Genomic DNA, 17,053 nt, shown 5'->3' on the forward strand with positions numbered 1-17,053 from the left:
GCAGGCATTTCAAAGGATTGGTTCATAAATGAATACTAAGCGAACAGCCTTGAAGGGCCAGATAACATAGCCAGTAACCCGAGGTTAGAATCAAAACTTGTACTCTGTGTGTGCTATGTGAATACCTTTACCACTATGCCAAACCAACCTTGTGTGACAGCAGTTTATGTACAGCAAATCTTTGAAATGGCTTGATGGATTGGAGGGACCAGAGCACCTGGCAAAAAAGCAAATGGACAGTTTGTAGGCATTGTCAGAAATGTGCCTTAGTCAAGAAGCAAACTGGACAACTAAATACTGCAAGGCAGCTACGCTAACTGCCGCACCATTGTAAGTGTGAGGGCATGCTGTAGCTCCCTGAGACTCTGAACTAGATTTAAGCAAGTAAATGCTATGGTGGTGACTTCAGCATTCTTAAAGGGATACCACATAAAACATAATGGAAATGGGGACTGACCCTTTCTCCCCGTCATACTTCTTAACAAGGATTCTGGGTAAAGCCAACAATATAATAACAATATAATAGGGGTACAAAGGCCCACATTCTGGATTTTTTTTAAATATTGCTCATAGAAAGTTGCCAGTACAGCAGGTGTTGCATTTGTATGCATTTTCTGAAGGATCATGTAAAGTCTGAAACCCAAACGTCTTTTGCCATTATTTAGCGACGTCTGACTTAAAATATTTGACACAAAACTATACATTTTATGAGGAATAGACCAAAAAATATGGACCTTCTGCGAGAAATTCTGGACAGTTGAGCGGTATGCCTCTGACAGCTTTTGATGAAATGGTTCAGGACTGTAAGCAAATTGCAATTGCAGCTATTGGGGTTGAACTTTTACGAAGTAATGAAATTAGATTGTACGTACTAAGAAGAATGCGACTGGGTTGTGGAGAATACTAGCTAATTACATTAAGACTTGCCAATTTTTGGTGTTTTATAGCAACGGTGTATAACTCCATGTTGCCATTTCTCTGAGCGGGGCACTAACACCGCCTCCTTAGTTTCCTCTGACGCGCAGGCGTATGATGACTTGTATTTGTTGGGACTGTGACGTCTGAGGTCAAATAGAGGCAGGGATTGTTGACGTGTTGGTAAGTGAAACCGAGGGGAGTGAAGTTCAGCATTTAGAACTGATCCGGCTTGGCTTTCTTTTTACGTGCAGTGTCTGTCTGGAAATGTGACAGCTTGCCAGGTTTGGAAGCAGGAGCTTTCACACTGTATCGTATACTTTGTTGCTGTCTATTTTATATCGCTCCGTGAGGCTTGTATCTTGTTCTCTACTGTGCCGGAGGTTGTTTGACCGCAGCCTTGCTATTGTGCTCTGCCCCTCTTTTGTCATTTAGACCCTATAAACTTGTTCACTTTTTTCTTATTAATTTTTATTATGGAATCCCTCGGTAATCAGGAATTGGGCTATGATGACATGACAGCGGTCAAAGAAGGGACAGAAGCTGTGATGGGCCCCTTTTCCGTGTGTTATAGCTTCCTGGTAGCAAGGATTGTCCAGGTAAGCAGAGGGTGGAGTAGAAGTTGTTTTGATCTGCTGCACTATTTGCATGAAAAGCTTTAAAAAGCAAACAGTAGCTTGTTGGGAGCTTTGAAAGTGATGTATTTGCACAAATGGCAGTTTGTAGACGTGTCATGTCATGTGCAGGAAGTTGCACTTGTGACATTAACGTTTCGGGTTTATGTGCCTGTGACCAAGTTCTGTTTTTTCATGATGCTTAGTGTTGCGTTTTATTAAAAATTATAAGTTTTAAACGTTTATGTCAGACCTAGCTTTAGAAAAGAAAGGTCCCAAATAGGTCATGTGTGATTATTTCTTTGGTGTTTATATAATGCCCTGACAGGTTTTACAGGTGGTTAGCAATAACTTTCAAGAAGCATTACTACACAATATGCACGTGTGTAAATGTATGTATGTATGTGTGTGTTTATGTATGCATGTGTATGTATGCATGTGTTTGTGTGTGTGTGTGTGTATGTATGTGTGTGTATATGTATGTATGTGTATGTGTATGTATGTATATGTATGTGTGTATGTATGTATATGTATGTGTGTATGTATGTATATGTATGTGTGTGTGTGTATGTATATGTATATGTATGTGTATGTATGTATATGTATGTGTATGTATGTATATATGTGTGTATGTATGTGTGTGTGTGTATGTATATGTATGTGTGTGTATGTATATGTATGTGTGTGTGTGTATGTATGTATATGTATGTGTGTATGTATATGTATGTGTGTGTATGTATATGTATGTGTGTGTGTGTGTGTATGTATGTATATGTGTGTGTGTGTATGTATATGTATATGTGTGTGTGTGTATGTATATGTGTGTGTGTGTGTGTATGTATATGTGTGTGTGTGTGTGTATGTATATGTGTGTGTGTGTGTGTATGTATATGTGTGTGTGTGTGTGTGTGTGTATGTATATGTGTGTGTGTGTGTGTGTATGTATATGTGTGTGTGTGTGTGTGTGTGTGTGTGTGTGTGTGTGTGTGTGTGTGTGTGTGTATGTATATGTGTGTGTGTATGTATATGTGTGTGTGTGTATGTATATGTGTGTGTGTGTGTATGTATGTGTGTGTATGTATGTGTGTATATGTATGTGTTTGTGTGTGTGTATGTATGTGTTTGTATGTGTGTGTTTGTGCGTGTATGTATATATGTATGTATGTGTGTGTGTATATGTATATTTTTTTCATGTAGTCTTAATGTTGCCGTTTGCAGCTTTACTTCCATAACTGAATTACCTCAGCAATTGATTTAGTGTAATTTAAACCAGCCAAAGAATACCACTTTTATGGAGCAGACTCCCTTTGTACACTACTCAGTATGTCCCTTATCTTCTTCAGGTGTAACCTGGACAAATGGATGGGTAACCATCAATACACCCTAGTCTCCTCCTTCAGTCACTTTTGGGTAGTGAATAGCATGTAATAGGAATTGCTGTGGTTAGGCAACATATCTGGTCTAGTTTGGTTACATGGTATCATTCTCTGATCTGTTGTGCCCCCTGGCACACACTGACTTTCACTGTGGGAGGTACTTATCCTGGGATATGCACTTACTCTTGTGATAAGTTTCTGAGTCGTGGCTAAAAGGGGCCCCTGTGATCCACATCAGTTGTCTGCCCTGTGGCTTGTCATGCCTGGTACTCATTTCAGAGACTGATTGTGTGTTTTTTTTTAATTAAAAAATCAGAACAGTAGTTGATGCTTAGCTTTAAAGCAGTTCAGAAAAAATGGTGATCTAATGGTAGGAACACTTGACTATAGCACCAGGAGTTCTATGCACTGATTCCTATAAAATGTAGGATTACCAAATAGCTTTATAGAAGTCTGCAAATGTTACTTCATTCCACCTTCATCTGAAAATGGAGAGACTGTTTCCTTGCTGAAGTTTGTTGTGTCTTTTCTAAAGCAGTCAGTAGTCTGTAAAATGAAAACATATTTTAGGCACTGGTATCCATTTCCCCAGTCTGCATTCATTTGAAAGCTGTGTTAAATACCCATTTTCTAAGTGAAGTAAGATGTTGGAAATGGTACTGTTAATCAGTTTACTGCAAGTTTAGGGTTTTCCTTTGTCCTACATAGTCCCCTGCATAACCATCCTGAAAATGTTTCTTTATAAAATTCACATGTTCAGTTCTTTCCAAGTGTGTCTCCTGTAGCATAACTATGTATTTGCATTTTACATTTTTAAATATAGTTCACTACAATTCTTTCTTTTTTGTATTTATCTTTGAGACCATTGTCATTTAAAGACATAACTTTTTAAATACAATTACGCATTCTGTAATCTCCACCTTTTATGTATAACTTCTTTTTTGTTAAATATCTAGTTCCAGCTTGTGTGTTATATGCATACAGTGTTTGGCAGGTTGAACTTTTATATAGGTTTTTTCTTGTCATATCCATTTGAGCATATGTCGCATCTTACAAAACTTTGTTTCATTGAAAGCCCTTAAACAAAAAAAAACAACCCCCCCCCCAATACCCCCTAAGACCTGTGTACATCTTCAAATATTGAAGTTTTACCCTCCTAATAGGAACAAATGTCCCAAACTGACAGCCACCCTTAGAGCCTTGAGTTAATCTAAAAGAAAGAACATCTGTGATGCATGGTGCAGCATGTGCTTCTACTAAGTGCTAACTGGTTTTGTCTTTATAGCTATCCCAGCTGAGAAACCCCCTGAATGACTAGGAGATAAAGTTCTCTAAAAGCAGTTTCTTCCTTCTTTTTTTCCCCAGCCAGTCACTATCCACCAGACTGTAACCAGTTTCTCTTTGTCAAATTGTCTATATGGAAAGATGAGAACCAGCCAGCCAGTTTCTCATTATCAGATTGAATGCATGGAGACTTGAGAACCAGGCAGTCAGTTTCTTTTTTTTCAGATTTGTTTCCATGGAGACCTGAGGACCAGATAGAGAATTGCTACTAAGCATACATTCATTTGCTAGAAAAACATGTTACTGAATCAATCCAAGATCCTTAATCCAGTCATTCCCCCATGCAAGATTGAGAAAAGCACATTCATTTTTTGTTTTGTCATGCTCTTTTAACCAGAATTTTTTTTTGTTACATTGCAGTGCCTGCATTTCGTAAAACAAACTAAACAAGAAAGGAGAGAGAAGAAAAAGACCAGCAGCATCTATTTACAAACCCCATTATACTCAAAAAAAAATTGAGAAAACTTTAGTTTATAGCATGCAAAGGAAACCATATATCACAAAAATAGTGTTATTAAGAAAAACAATGTTTTCTTTAGCTACAGTTAACTCCCCCCCCCCCCCAAAAAAAAAAGAATTTTTCCAGACCTGCATGACAGAGTAGGACATATACTTTAAAGTCTCCCAAAAGTCCAGCAAATTCTGAAAAAGTCCAATATTTCCAGATTTCTTCTGTCATATTTCACAAATATAATTATTGCATTGTAATCCCACATTAAGTTACTGGTTTTATTACTGTTCATCTCCATCTCCCAGATCCTGTCTCTGCTTCATTTCCAACATACTCTTTATTCTTCCAGTCATCTCTCATGCTCCTTCCTTCTCGTCAGCATTTTCTATTGAAATAGTTGAAAAGGTTTCACAGGTACAGTTTCTCTGTGATCTTTAACTATCGGAACGATAGGAAGCAGAATCCTTCTGCTTTACATTTCACTATTTGGAGAACTTTTTGCATTTCCTCCTTTGCATGTACTTCATTAAAAATTATTTAGTCTCTCCAGGGAAGAATACCTTGAAGACAATTGGGTACACCAGTTTGAATCTCACACCTGTCTCAATAGTTCCTGAATCGTGGAATGAGTTTGTTCCTCTGCTGCCTGATGTACAGTGAGTAATCATTCTCCACATGCACTCTGCTGTCTACCATTTTCAGTATTTTGCCCTTCTACCATAGTTTTGTTAGAATCAACTGCTTCTGCTGGTAGTATTGCATCCTTACTATTAAAGATCTCAGTTGCTTTCTCATATCCAGGTTTGGCGCATACACATGATGCACCTTTTCAACTGACAGCTCCTGCTGTAGAATACCAGTCCAGTTACTTATTTTTACTTTCATAAAATTAATGTAATCTGTTCCTTCCATCTTCTCTGGTAGAGCGGAAAGTCTCAGGTTTTACCTACGTGCTCTATCCTCTAATTCTATTATTTTTTGAAACTTCTCTTCTTGAGCATTCTCATATTCAGCCAGCATTTTTTCATTTCATCCTCTGACTTTATCACCTCATCTGAAAATCTGTTTAAAGTTTCTTCCATGTTTCTAACCTTTTGTTGTTTGTGTTGATATACTACATCTTTGTCTGGTTTGTTTTAACCAGGTGCAGTTGACTTGTACCTTCCTGTAGGTTACTGGAAGTCATGTGTGGAGGTTGCATTGCTTTTCGCTAAACAACTGTAGAACTTTCACCAGTGTTTCTTCATGTTTTTTCTGTAGCTGATTGTTTTGCAGATGCTCTGTATTTCTTTTTTCCTGCCATCCAGGCAGTACACTTACTAGCCAATTACTGAAATTTACCCATAAATGCAAACGCCTACTGGTCTTCTCTGTTTAGTTTTTTTCACTGGGTGAGCTGGAGTTAAGCTGTTACTCAGTGTGCAGCCATCTTGAAAATCATTTTATGTGATAACATTTTAGTGTTATTTTATGCAATTTTGAATATATAATGATGGGATTGCTCATCATTTATGAGAGTATTTTTCTTCTGCTTATATTTGACTGTTTGGTAGCTACACTGTATACCTTTAATTTGGGTGCAGGAACATAAGTCATTACAAAATATGTATACATAGCTCTGAATCAGAATAAATTCTATGGTCCCTGTAAAATGACTGTCCACATAACCAAAGTATTATTCCCCTTGTTTTGGATTTCACTTTATCGCTGCTTGTTGCCATCAACGTGTGTTATGTTGTCTAGTAGTTTTGAAGCTTGACAACTTTTTTCTTGTGGGAACAGTACATAATTTTGTCTAGTCCTGCATTGTCTTTGCATTGAATTACTTTGGCACAAATTTCATTAATGTTATTTTTGTTTACTGATTTTCTGGTGTAGTCTTTGTGAAGGTCATTTCAGAAATGCTGTACCTGCTTTGGACTGCATGAGTTTGATTGGCATGCACATATGATTATGTGCCTCAGATAATGCTGTAATGTATTTTCTGCATGTTGACAGTAGTTAATTTCTACATGTTGGCAGTAGTTAACTGTAGCTTACAACCCGGACTGGGTGACACTTGCATAGTTAGTTATGCTTATTGGCAGACTGGATGGGTGTTTTTTTTTTTTTTTTTTTTAATTAATTAATTAAAATTAATTAATAATATAGCAATAACCAATAGCTGGTACCAGATTTACCCATGGCTGGTGCTGTTTGCCCAGTGACCAAACAGCTAACCATGGTTAAATCCAGCATTCCCTGCACCCATCAACGAGTCATTGCTATTATACATAACTTGAATGGACGTGATGGTATAAATAGTAAAACGTTTGTGTTGTTTACAGCATTAATTTATCTGGTTATTAGTTTTTTCCTCGTAGTTTTAATTTTTATACTATTTTTTTTGTCTTTGAATTTCTTGACTTCATTAGTTTTAGATATATAACTTGCTTGTGATCTACATACAAGAGAAATCGCATACATATTTTTTTCTGTATTTAATTTTTATTTATTTATTTTTTTTTTTTGTAAGTGTATGATTGCGACTGATATAGTAGTTTGCAGGCAAGTTGTGCATCTAATGGTATTCGGTGCAGACACAATGTTTTCGATACAGTGAGAGGGCATTCCTGCCTCTAAATGATACCTTCGTGGCCAGACGTTTTTCTTTTGGTTTATTGTGGATTTACAATGGGCATGCTGGTTGGATTGACCAATCAGCGCACTCATTTTTCGCCTTTCACAATCTTCTGTTGTATAGTAATAAATTAAGCATGTCTAGCTTGGTACATACCAATTTACAATGAATATCTGTAGTGGGCAAAAGTACCCATTATATTTACTAGCAGCGCAAAATAAATCTAATATAGTTAGTAAAATAAAATGTGGTATAAAAATGATTTCTATTGGTATATTTTAATAGTGTGCAAGGATACTCGGTGCATGAGAGAAATGTCATTCAAAACATTATAAATGTTTCCTTGTTCTCAAGTGGACATAGTTTTTACAGTTTTGCTGTAATGCTTTATGTTATGTATATTAACTTTCAAGACTGCATGTTCAGCAGGACATCATAATGTGCTAGGTCCAAACAATTAGATTTTAAGTATGGAACAAATCGTGTGTGCTGCAAACAAAGTGAAGATGTTCAGAAACTGTAGTGCTTTACTGAAGGCTGACACTGGATGGATTTGGAGACATGATGTGCACTTTGTACAGCCAGTACTCAGAGCAGTACAGGAAAAGATTGAACTTCAGTTCATGGAAAAGATTGAACTTCAGTTCATGAAAGCTGTACAATATTGCTTCACAAATGAGAACTTACTGTGCGCAGTATATGTGCATAGTATCAACGCAACAAAAATTACGCAGCCATTGTAGTTCAGAAACTGCTGTACTCTGTACCAAATCTGTCAACTGTGTTACTGTTTACAGGGGTGCCCTAGTAGGGGAAAGCTTTATCCTGTTTAAGCAGTGCAAGAACAATCCATAAAGAACGTTGTGTTTAAACTCCAGTGTGAGTGCAGGTGTACAGATGCATATACTCGCGTTCCTTTCACATCACTAGTGAAGTGCTTTTGCTACTGTTGCAGCATGGCAACTACATAGAGATACAGTTTTGCCAGTGATGGGCTGTTCTGACGTCAGTGTAGTATACTGCAGTGCAGTTGCTGGCCATCAGCATGACAGAAGTCTTTTTTTGTGACATCAGTCACAGAGTGTGAACCAAATATTAGTCACACAAGGATCTTGCAATACACAGACCAGTACCAATTTTAAGCCATGATTACAAACTGTTTACAGCTCTACCAGCCTAGAGAATGGTAGGAATGTTACCAAAGCCAATAGTTGTGGATCGCTGTGATTTTGTGAAGATGAGGCGAACGTTTGATAACACTAATAGAGCACCAGTGATGGTGATTGAGAAGGACTCAGAATATTTAATGAAATCCATTATTGCTGATTAGTTTGAGTGCAGTGAAAATATTAAGAGTTTGCTGGGATTCGTATTCAGGGCAATTTCAGTTTGTGTATTCCCAAATCGTATAGTAGAGTTAATAAAGAGAATATATGATGGAGCAGTGGAAACAACAAAGTTGGTAGGATTCCTTTTCGACAATTTGATTTCAGATTGATTAGGCAGGAATGTTCTCTTTCCCTTCGTGATTAGTTAAATTCTGTGGCTAAAACAGTACGGGATTGATACATTCAGGGATATAACTGGTGTGGTAGTTATGGAAGATCAGCCCTATTGGGCATCTTATAACCTACTTCACTTCAGTTCATATTGCTGGGTGTTCAGTGCAAAATTACAAGGAATGGTGGATAGTGCTGCTTCTCCTGCTTATTTACTGTGTTGTGCACATTACTCCAGCTGTCATACCTATATTTCTGTTTCTGAACTGTCTGCCACACAGGCACCAAAGCTACCTTCCTCATTGTGGATTTATACTGTGTGGAAAGTGATCCTGAATTCACTTCATTTGAAGTTTTGATAATGTAATGAGGCACTTCAGTATAGTTATTGTAAACGAGCTTTAGTAGGAAGGTATGATGAGTTAGACTCCTGCTGACTTGTCAGTATGGACGTATGACTCGTACCTAGTTATCTTATGATGTTGTCTACTTTGGTGTTCTGCTTTTGACTTTAATAAGCATGCATGTAGAAAGGTGTAATGTATAGGTATAAGGCTGAATAAGTGTGTGTTTTGTTGGCACTCCTTGGCATTCATTTTGATGGAAGAAGACATCATTGACAGTAGCATCAAATTGAGCACAAGTGTCCCCCTCCCCCTTGAGAGCAGCCCCCTGTATCACCTCATTTTATTTATTTATTTTTATTTATCCTTTGTTGACTGGGTTAGTCCCACTCGGCTAGTAGTCTCTTTTCAGGGGAGATCCATGACTCAGACCTACATGTCTAAATATACTAACTCCGAGATTGTTGAACTTTAGGAGGGAGAAGAAACGTTTTACCCCCCCCCCTCGTTAGTCTGCAATTATGGTAATTACACTGCAGAACTCTGAAGTGGTGAATCAACTAAACAAAACGTGAGAATTACATTTTGACTAAACTTTGCTCAATGGACTGTGTGATTTCCTCATAGCGCACGTTGATAGCACATTCACATACTTGTTGAGACTGAATAGGAATGCTAGAGTGGCTTATAATTAAAGAAAGGGTAATGTTTTTAAATATATTGGAATATTTATTAAAGATCATCAGCTGGTTAGAAAAATGACTTTCACTATTATAAAAATTAATTCTGTTTTAATGTTTTTTACTGCTGGTCATGTACCTGTTATAAGGAGATATGTCATACTGTACCTGATTCCTACTTTCTTTTAACTGTTTTACTTGCTTGAGACTGTTTTTGAAAGCTATAGTATTGCAAAAACATTCTCGTATTAACATAAAAAAGCAAGTACTTTAATGTTTGGCTTTCCATGTAGATGTTTTGCAAACCCTTCTTAAATGTTTCTAGTTCTTGGGAAAGAATACTGGAGAAAAATAAGTTGTTCTTCAATGTTTTTATAACAAGTTTGGCTGCTGATCTCTAAAAGATGTTTTCAGTCAGGTAGTGTTTCTGACATTGAAAACTTGCCCACTCCCCTTTTTTGAGTGTTTACATGCTAGTATTATAAAAGTAACATTCCTGAAATATTTTTTTTATTTACGAATATCTGCCTTGAGATTGTTGTCATGGGTGAACATGTGCAGCTCTAATTCCTTCAAGTGTGTGGTACCCTCCGAGATGAAGTTCTCAGTGAGAGCTTTATACTGTCAGATGAAAATTTTGTACCAGTGGTACTAAATTCTGCAGAATATTAAAAAGGCAAGATGAGGATTTGACGTTTGTGTGTGTCCCGTATGATAAGGGAATGCGATTGGATTAGGGAGATGTCAGGTCTGCAAGAGAAAGTATTTGGTTAGAGAGTTTAGGATGGCATTGAGGCACTGATTACACATGAAGACATTAGGATACTTCCACCACTAGCTTTTACTCCATTCCCGCTGAAATCAGTTGTATCACATGATTCAAGCCCTGTAATGCACGCACACCTTTGATACTCAAAGTGGTAACTAACAGCAGTATAGCTGTGATAACTAGACTACTTAGTCTTGAGACATTTGCATTCAGATAGACACCGTTGTATCAAACCAACTTGTAAGTCATACACACTGTTGAAATCTGACAGATTTCTTCACAAATCTTTTCCGTGCAATATGATGTCATTATTAGGCTTGCTCTTTTGTAATCCATTCCCATTTGGTGACCACTTCAGAATTACTTGACTAAAGTAAATCCTTATAGGCTTTACTTTTCACAGTGTAGATTCAGTCAAGCACTGCACCTTCTCATTTTATTGAGAATTCAGGAGCCTGATCTGGAAAGTTCCATGGTACACATAACTGTCATTTCTGCCACAAATGCAAGCAAATTCAGCATCATTATTGCTGTTTTTACTCCCTTTAGACTCCCTTTAGATATGAAAGTTTCTCAGCTGCCTGAAATTTGCATCTGTAATGTTTTTTCTTCTTTGTGTAAACCCCAGTGCTGGTTGTGGCTTTTCAGAACTAACAAGGAAGGTGCTGTAGAAAGCTTTGTTCTATGCCTCCTCCCCTTCAACTAGTGCTAGTAAGGATCCTACACCTTCTAATAGAGTATTTCTGTATTCCAGAAGAGACAAGCGGTCCATAGCTAGACTTATCAGTTTACTTCAATATATTCTTTATTGTTTGAGTCATGTATTCATCTTGGCTGCTGAATTATGGATATCTTGAATTAGATGCAGTGTGCTGAAACTCCCCTTCTGTAACATAAGACTTGAATTCTTGGCACATGAGCTAAGGGCGGCTGTCAAACATAACTTGTTCTTGGTATACTGTTTTATAGCAGATATTGATTTAACCATGTACTTTCCTTTAGTTCAACTGATTTCCTGATACTTTGTGTAATGGCACTGCAGAATAAGAATTTGAGAGCTTTAAGGTGGTGGGGAATTTTCATATGGCATTTCTCTATCCGATTTTGATTTCTGTACATGTCACAGAGGTTAGTCTTGCACCATTTGTTGAATTTGTGAGCATGTTGGAGTGCATAATGTTTCGGGATGTATATTTACACTTAGACATGCTTTTAGATTAATATATCTTAGTTAACATCTGTCTTCTCAGTTGAGTGGGTGTTATGACTGTCATTTTTAAACATTCCCATGCTTGTCTGACAGTATCACTGAACTGAAAGCATGGCTTAATTAAAGGGTGTACTTGTTTTGTAATTTCAGGCAATCATGTTAGATGATATCCCAGAGAAATTGCAACTCTGGTCTTTTTTGGTGCTATCTACTAATCCCTGAAACATTTCAGATATTCTTGGCAAATGTTACCACCCATAGTATCTTCCTTCCTTTCATTGCTGTACACTCTGCTAAGAGTATCTGCTGCACGCATGAGCTTTCCTCACTTGTACTACACTTGAAAAGTCATCCTTCTGCGTCAACGTAAACATTCCCTGTAGTTGAGCTGGTGCTTTGTGTTATGCCGTTATCGGTAAGTTCTGTAGAGGTTTGTGATCAGGCTCTACAGTAATAAATTCCATGATTATATGTGTGGGGGGCCTGTCTCCATTGTTGCTTGCATTTCATTTTCATTCTGAGCTTCACAAGTCTCTGTGCATCTCTTAATGCCCTAGGTGGATATAAACCTTTGGTAATGTCGTAATATGTTAACAGTGCAGTGGTACTTGGTCTATTTAGTAACCCAAAGTTTTGCACATGATTGAAAAACGTCATATTGTGTCATGCTGTGACATCTTCCCCAGGAGTTCTTTTATCTTTGACGGGTACATGTTGAACTTTGAAAGGTATTGAACCATATAAGAGAAATAATTTGGTTTCTGCATGTTCGCTCTTGCATTCAGTTTTGCCAGCATCCGCTTGCAAGTCATTTATTTGTAATCAAATTTCCCTTGTAATTTAGTTTAATAGCTTCTGTTTGATAGTGGTCTTTGAGCTTCAAACCCTGTGATTTTAGTCTGTTCAGCAGCTTTGTCAGATATTGGTCGTGTTCCTGCTTTGCAACACTCCAGATTAGATTGTCCTCAGAAATATTAGCAGTACCTTCCAGTCCTTTAAATTGTTTTTGTCGCATCATGTTGAAACACTTGTGGCACTGAAGAGGTCCCATAAGATAGTATTAAAAACTTGTATAAATCCAGGGATATATTGAACAGTCAGAGTTTGAACTTTATTCACAAATGTTTGATTTTTTGCCATAATACCCGATTTAGTATCAAGCTCTGAAAAAAAAAATCTGGCAATAGGTATTGTGACATGAGTTTGTAAACTATAGTTTTCTGTCTTCATCCATTTATGGAGATGTTGAGTATCATTATAAATTCTGACTTTGTCTTGTCAAACAGTGGTGTCTGTTTTGATGACTTTCTCAGTAGAATCTGTATTGCCACTCCTAGTGACTCCATACACCTCTGTTCTTGCTGTTTTTTAACTCTTAAGTGCTTTGGGTACTTGACATGGAGCATGAATTATTGGTACTGCTTGTGGTCGAATTACAAACACACACACAGATGCAGAGAAAGTCTTTTGCTGAGGCATTGTTAGAATCAAAAGTAGTAGCTCAACACCGGTTTCTTAATCCAACAGCAGTGATACCATCACAGAACGATGAAGGTCTTGGGTTTGAATCCAAAACGAGACCTAATATTTTCTAATTGGAAGTGCTTCTGGTGGCAGTTTAATATGGTGGTGTGACTGCAAGAATCCTTGATTTTTTCCAGCCTGCGTAGCTTCTCAAGATGCCCCTGTTAGTCTTTTCTGCTGTTTTTAGTTAATGCCTTGTGATAAAGTACTTTTGACAGATGTGTTTTCCTGCCTTAACTGATTGCATTTTGCTGTTTGATGATAACAGTGCATCTGCATTGGAAGTTTATTCAAGTTTTGGGCTTTATACACGTTTAGCTTAATGCCTTTGCAAATGTTTCAACTACCATTTCACAGTACTACATATTGCATAGCTTCTGCATATTTTAGTCACAGACTTCACTCTTATTCTGACTTGTAAATTGCCAAAATCACACCGACATTTCTGCCCAGTATGCTTGGTAGCTGTAACTCTTGTTAACCAACATCGGCTAATTATAAGAGAACATTATAGCCTTAGGAATCCCCCTCAAAAAAGTGCTGTAGCAAACCACATGCCTTTCTTTCCCCACTCTCTACCTGCCCTCCTGTCCATCCCACGTCACTTCACAGTTCACATAAACAGTAGTCCAACAACCAAAACGGGTACATGTTTGATGTAAATATCCATTATGTAAATTACTATTTAGTAATATCTGGGCTACATGTACTACATCTTTCGTTCACAGGATACACTTTCCACTTGAAATGCATAACATAATCTTTATTTGTCACATTTATGCAGTTAACAGACAATTGTTTAATTTTCTTGTGCAAGCTGTTGGGAGAAGTGTTAGTTTCCATTGCATATGTGTATTTGCTCAGTTTACCACAGCTGCTCGGAGTTTGGCCTCCTTAGCCAGAGATCCGAAGTCAGTCGGAACAAAATCGAATGCATCCTGTGAATTCTGCTGAAAAATATTTTTGTAACCTTCTTTGCACTTTTAAACTGTTTGCAGCTGTTTTGTAACTTACTTTTAAACTGTTTTTATTGTTTGTGACTGTTTTCTGCCCTGCCTATTTACAGTACTTGAAAATTTATAGTATAGGCTAGATTCAGACTTGCTGAATCTAGACTGTTTGGCATTTTCTGAGCGCTAAAGTCAGACATCTTGCATTGAAAGGGCCCTCCTGCAAGGCTGCACCCTTGTGGCTGAAGAGTGTAGTCAAGGACTCAACTGAGTTGGGAATTGCTAGATCAAGGCTCAGTCTTGGGCTTTCCTATTGGTTGGATTGTTTGAAAATTGTTTTACTTAGCTGATATTTAAACACAGGGTTTTTTCGAAACTGTGCACCTTACAATAGGGGTTAGCACTGACTTGTATAGTGCTTAAAAAGTCAAATTTTCCCTAGATAACTGCTACGGAACCCTTCTAAGCACGAAATGCAGTTCCACTCTGCTGCCCAGAGAGCAACCCTGCTGTGCTTTTTGAGCCACCAGCACAGGTTTCTATCTCTAAACCTCCCATAGATTAGCTGATTTTACTAGTTCTACAACAGAACCTAGTCCATCTAGCCCACCCTCCACCACTTATTACAAAATATACCTGGCATAATGGAAGGTCAGTTTCCCACCGTTTCTCTAGCCAGCCTGATTGATATGGGCATCCTGAGGCGATGTAGCAATTGCCTAATGTATACAGGTAATCTGCTACTATTCCTAAAACATGCAAATACAGTATGAGAGAGATGTATCTGTACTACGAATCTGGAATCGATGCTCTCTCTCTCTTTCACAAAGCAACAAACCAAATACCAAGCAGGTTGTCAGCATGCACAGAACGCATAAACCCACATATGTGAAGGTACTCGTTAGAAATCTGTGAAGGTACTTGCTAGAAATATACCAGAAGAGCAAAGACCTCCCAAGTGCAAACCTTCTGCACCCAATACGGTCCCAACAGCACCCACTACTCATAATAACATACACATCAGTGTCTCGCCCAGTAAGTCGCTAAGGCAAAACATATCTAAACCAAATATCTTTGTCATAGGCGACTCCATAGTGAGACACACAAATGTCCTGCTCACAAGGCTGGACAAGGAGAAGGTCACAGCTGCCTGTCTGGAGCCATGATCCACCAATTCACACATGGACTCAAGTCTCTCAGCAACAAGATGTTGGAGTGAATGACTTGAGGCATACCCCACTGGACTATATGAAGACTGACATGATGCAGCTTTCAGATTGTGTCCCACGCAGGTATGTCCCTAGCCCTAGCAGCATTTGTTCCTCACCCAGGATGATGCCACAATACAAACATAAAAATTACTCCCCCATTATATTGCTTACTGCAACAGTATTTATTAAACTTTCTAGTAATCCAGTTTCTTTGACCAAAATTCTGTTGGCTGTCAATTACTTGGCTATTCTTTCCATTTCTAAACTGACTGCTTATGTTCTCAGCTTGCACTGTATTGCCATACATTTCTGGATTTTAGTGTTCATTTGATGTCATAACATCAGTAGTCTGCTGTTGTGCTTTTTTTCTGTTTTTAAGCACATTAAAAAATGATGGGCACCTCCACATATTATGCAAACTTGATTCTTTGCTTTCATATTTTGCTAACTTGATTTTTTCCTTTACACTACTCTTGTCTACAATGTTTATAGTCATAGAGTGTAATTTTTTCTTGTTCCGTTATCATCTAGCTTGACCATATTTTTATTTTACATTTGATAACCAGGAAAGTCCAACTGGACACGGGTCCATTTTCAGCGGAGGCCCGGTGAGAAAAGCTCCAAATGCAGTACAGTACATAAGTGAGGATTTGAGTTTAGATCTAAGAATACATTTCAGCATGCAATATGCAGATATTAACAACCTGTTGTTGAAAGGAATATATACAGTACATTACAAGACTACATTTCAGCATGTAATAAGCAGAGTTTAGCAATGTTTTGTTGTAAGGACTATATACAGTATATTATAAAATTGAAAAAAGTACAATAATTGAAAAAAAATTTACAAAAATTTATTTGTTTATTTTTTTAGTGTAATACGATAGGCGTTCATTCTGAAAAGCCCCTATGATTGGGGTAGAACAGTTTTATACCTGAGGAACTAGAGGAAGAAACAGGTGATCCTTAGCAAAATTCATGCAACAGTGCAGTGGTGTGGTTTTAACCTGGGGGGAGTCGCAAGAGCAAAGCCAGTTGTTTGAATAGTGGGTTTTGAGGAGTTTTTTTTAAATTGGAAGGCAGAGGTTGTAGAAGTTATGTGGTTTGGGAGTGAGTTCCAGATTCTGGCTATAGTGCAGGCAAAGAGAGATTTACCAGCATAATTTTTGTGCTTGATGATAGCTGAATTCGATACTGTAGTGCCAGGGTTTTGTCAGGCAAGTATTAAAGTTTATATGCTGTTGAGAGATGATTTAAGTAGCGGTAGTTGGGGCAGCTCAAGCCTATTGAGCTGCTTTTGAGGGTTAGACAGAGATGGGATCTATGAGAGGCCACAGATGCGACCTTGGCAATCTTGTTGTAACAAGATTCTATTTTAAGTTTGGTGTGGCTAAGATTTTTCAGTATAGGGGAGGCATAAAGGAGGATGGATAAGAGATGAGTTCTTGCAATTGTGTATTTGGTATTCTTGGTCATGAACTATTTGTTTCTATAAAGGAGACCAAGCTTTTTGTTTACTTTCGTGATTGTTTGTGCTATGTGAATG

General features: G+C 37.8%; 1 protein-coding gene across 1 annotated transcript in view; it reads left to right on the forward strand.

Annotated features, from left to right (window-relative positions):
- The window catches only part of MIA3 (MIA SH3 domain ER export factor 3), a 1,691,550-nt gene that overhangs the window by 724,649 nt on the left and 949,848 nt on the right, over window positions 1-17,053 (forward strand). The window contains exon 8 of the mRNA XM_044060179.1: window positions 1,306-1,514. Coding sequence (XP_043916114.1) covers window positions 1,306-1,514 — 209 coding nt within the window. The remainder of the gene's footprint in view (window positions 1-1,305; window positions 1,515-17,053) is intronic.

This window comes from Protopterus annectens, chromosome 1.part2, assembly GCF_019279795.1.
Source record: "Protopterus annectens isolate FY-2018-M chromosome 1.part2, PAN1.0, whole genome shotgun sequence".
NCBI lineage: Eukaryota > Metazoa > Chordata > Ceratodontiformes > Protopteridae > Protopterus > Protopterus annectens.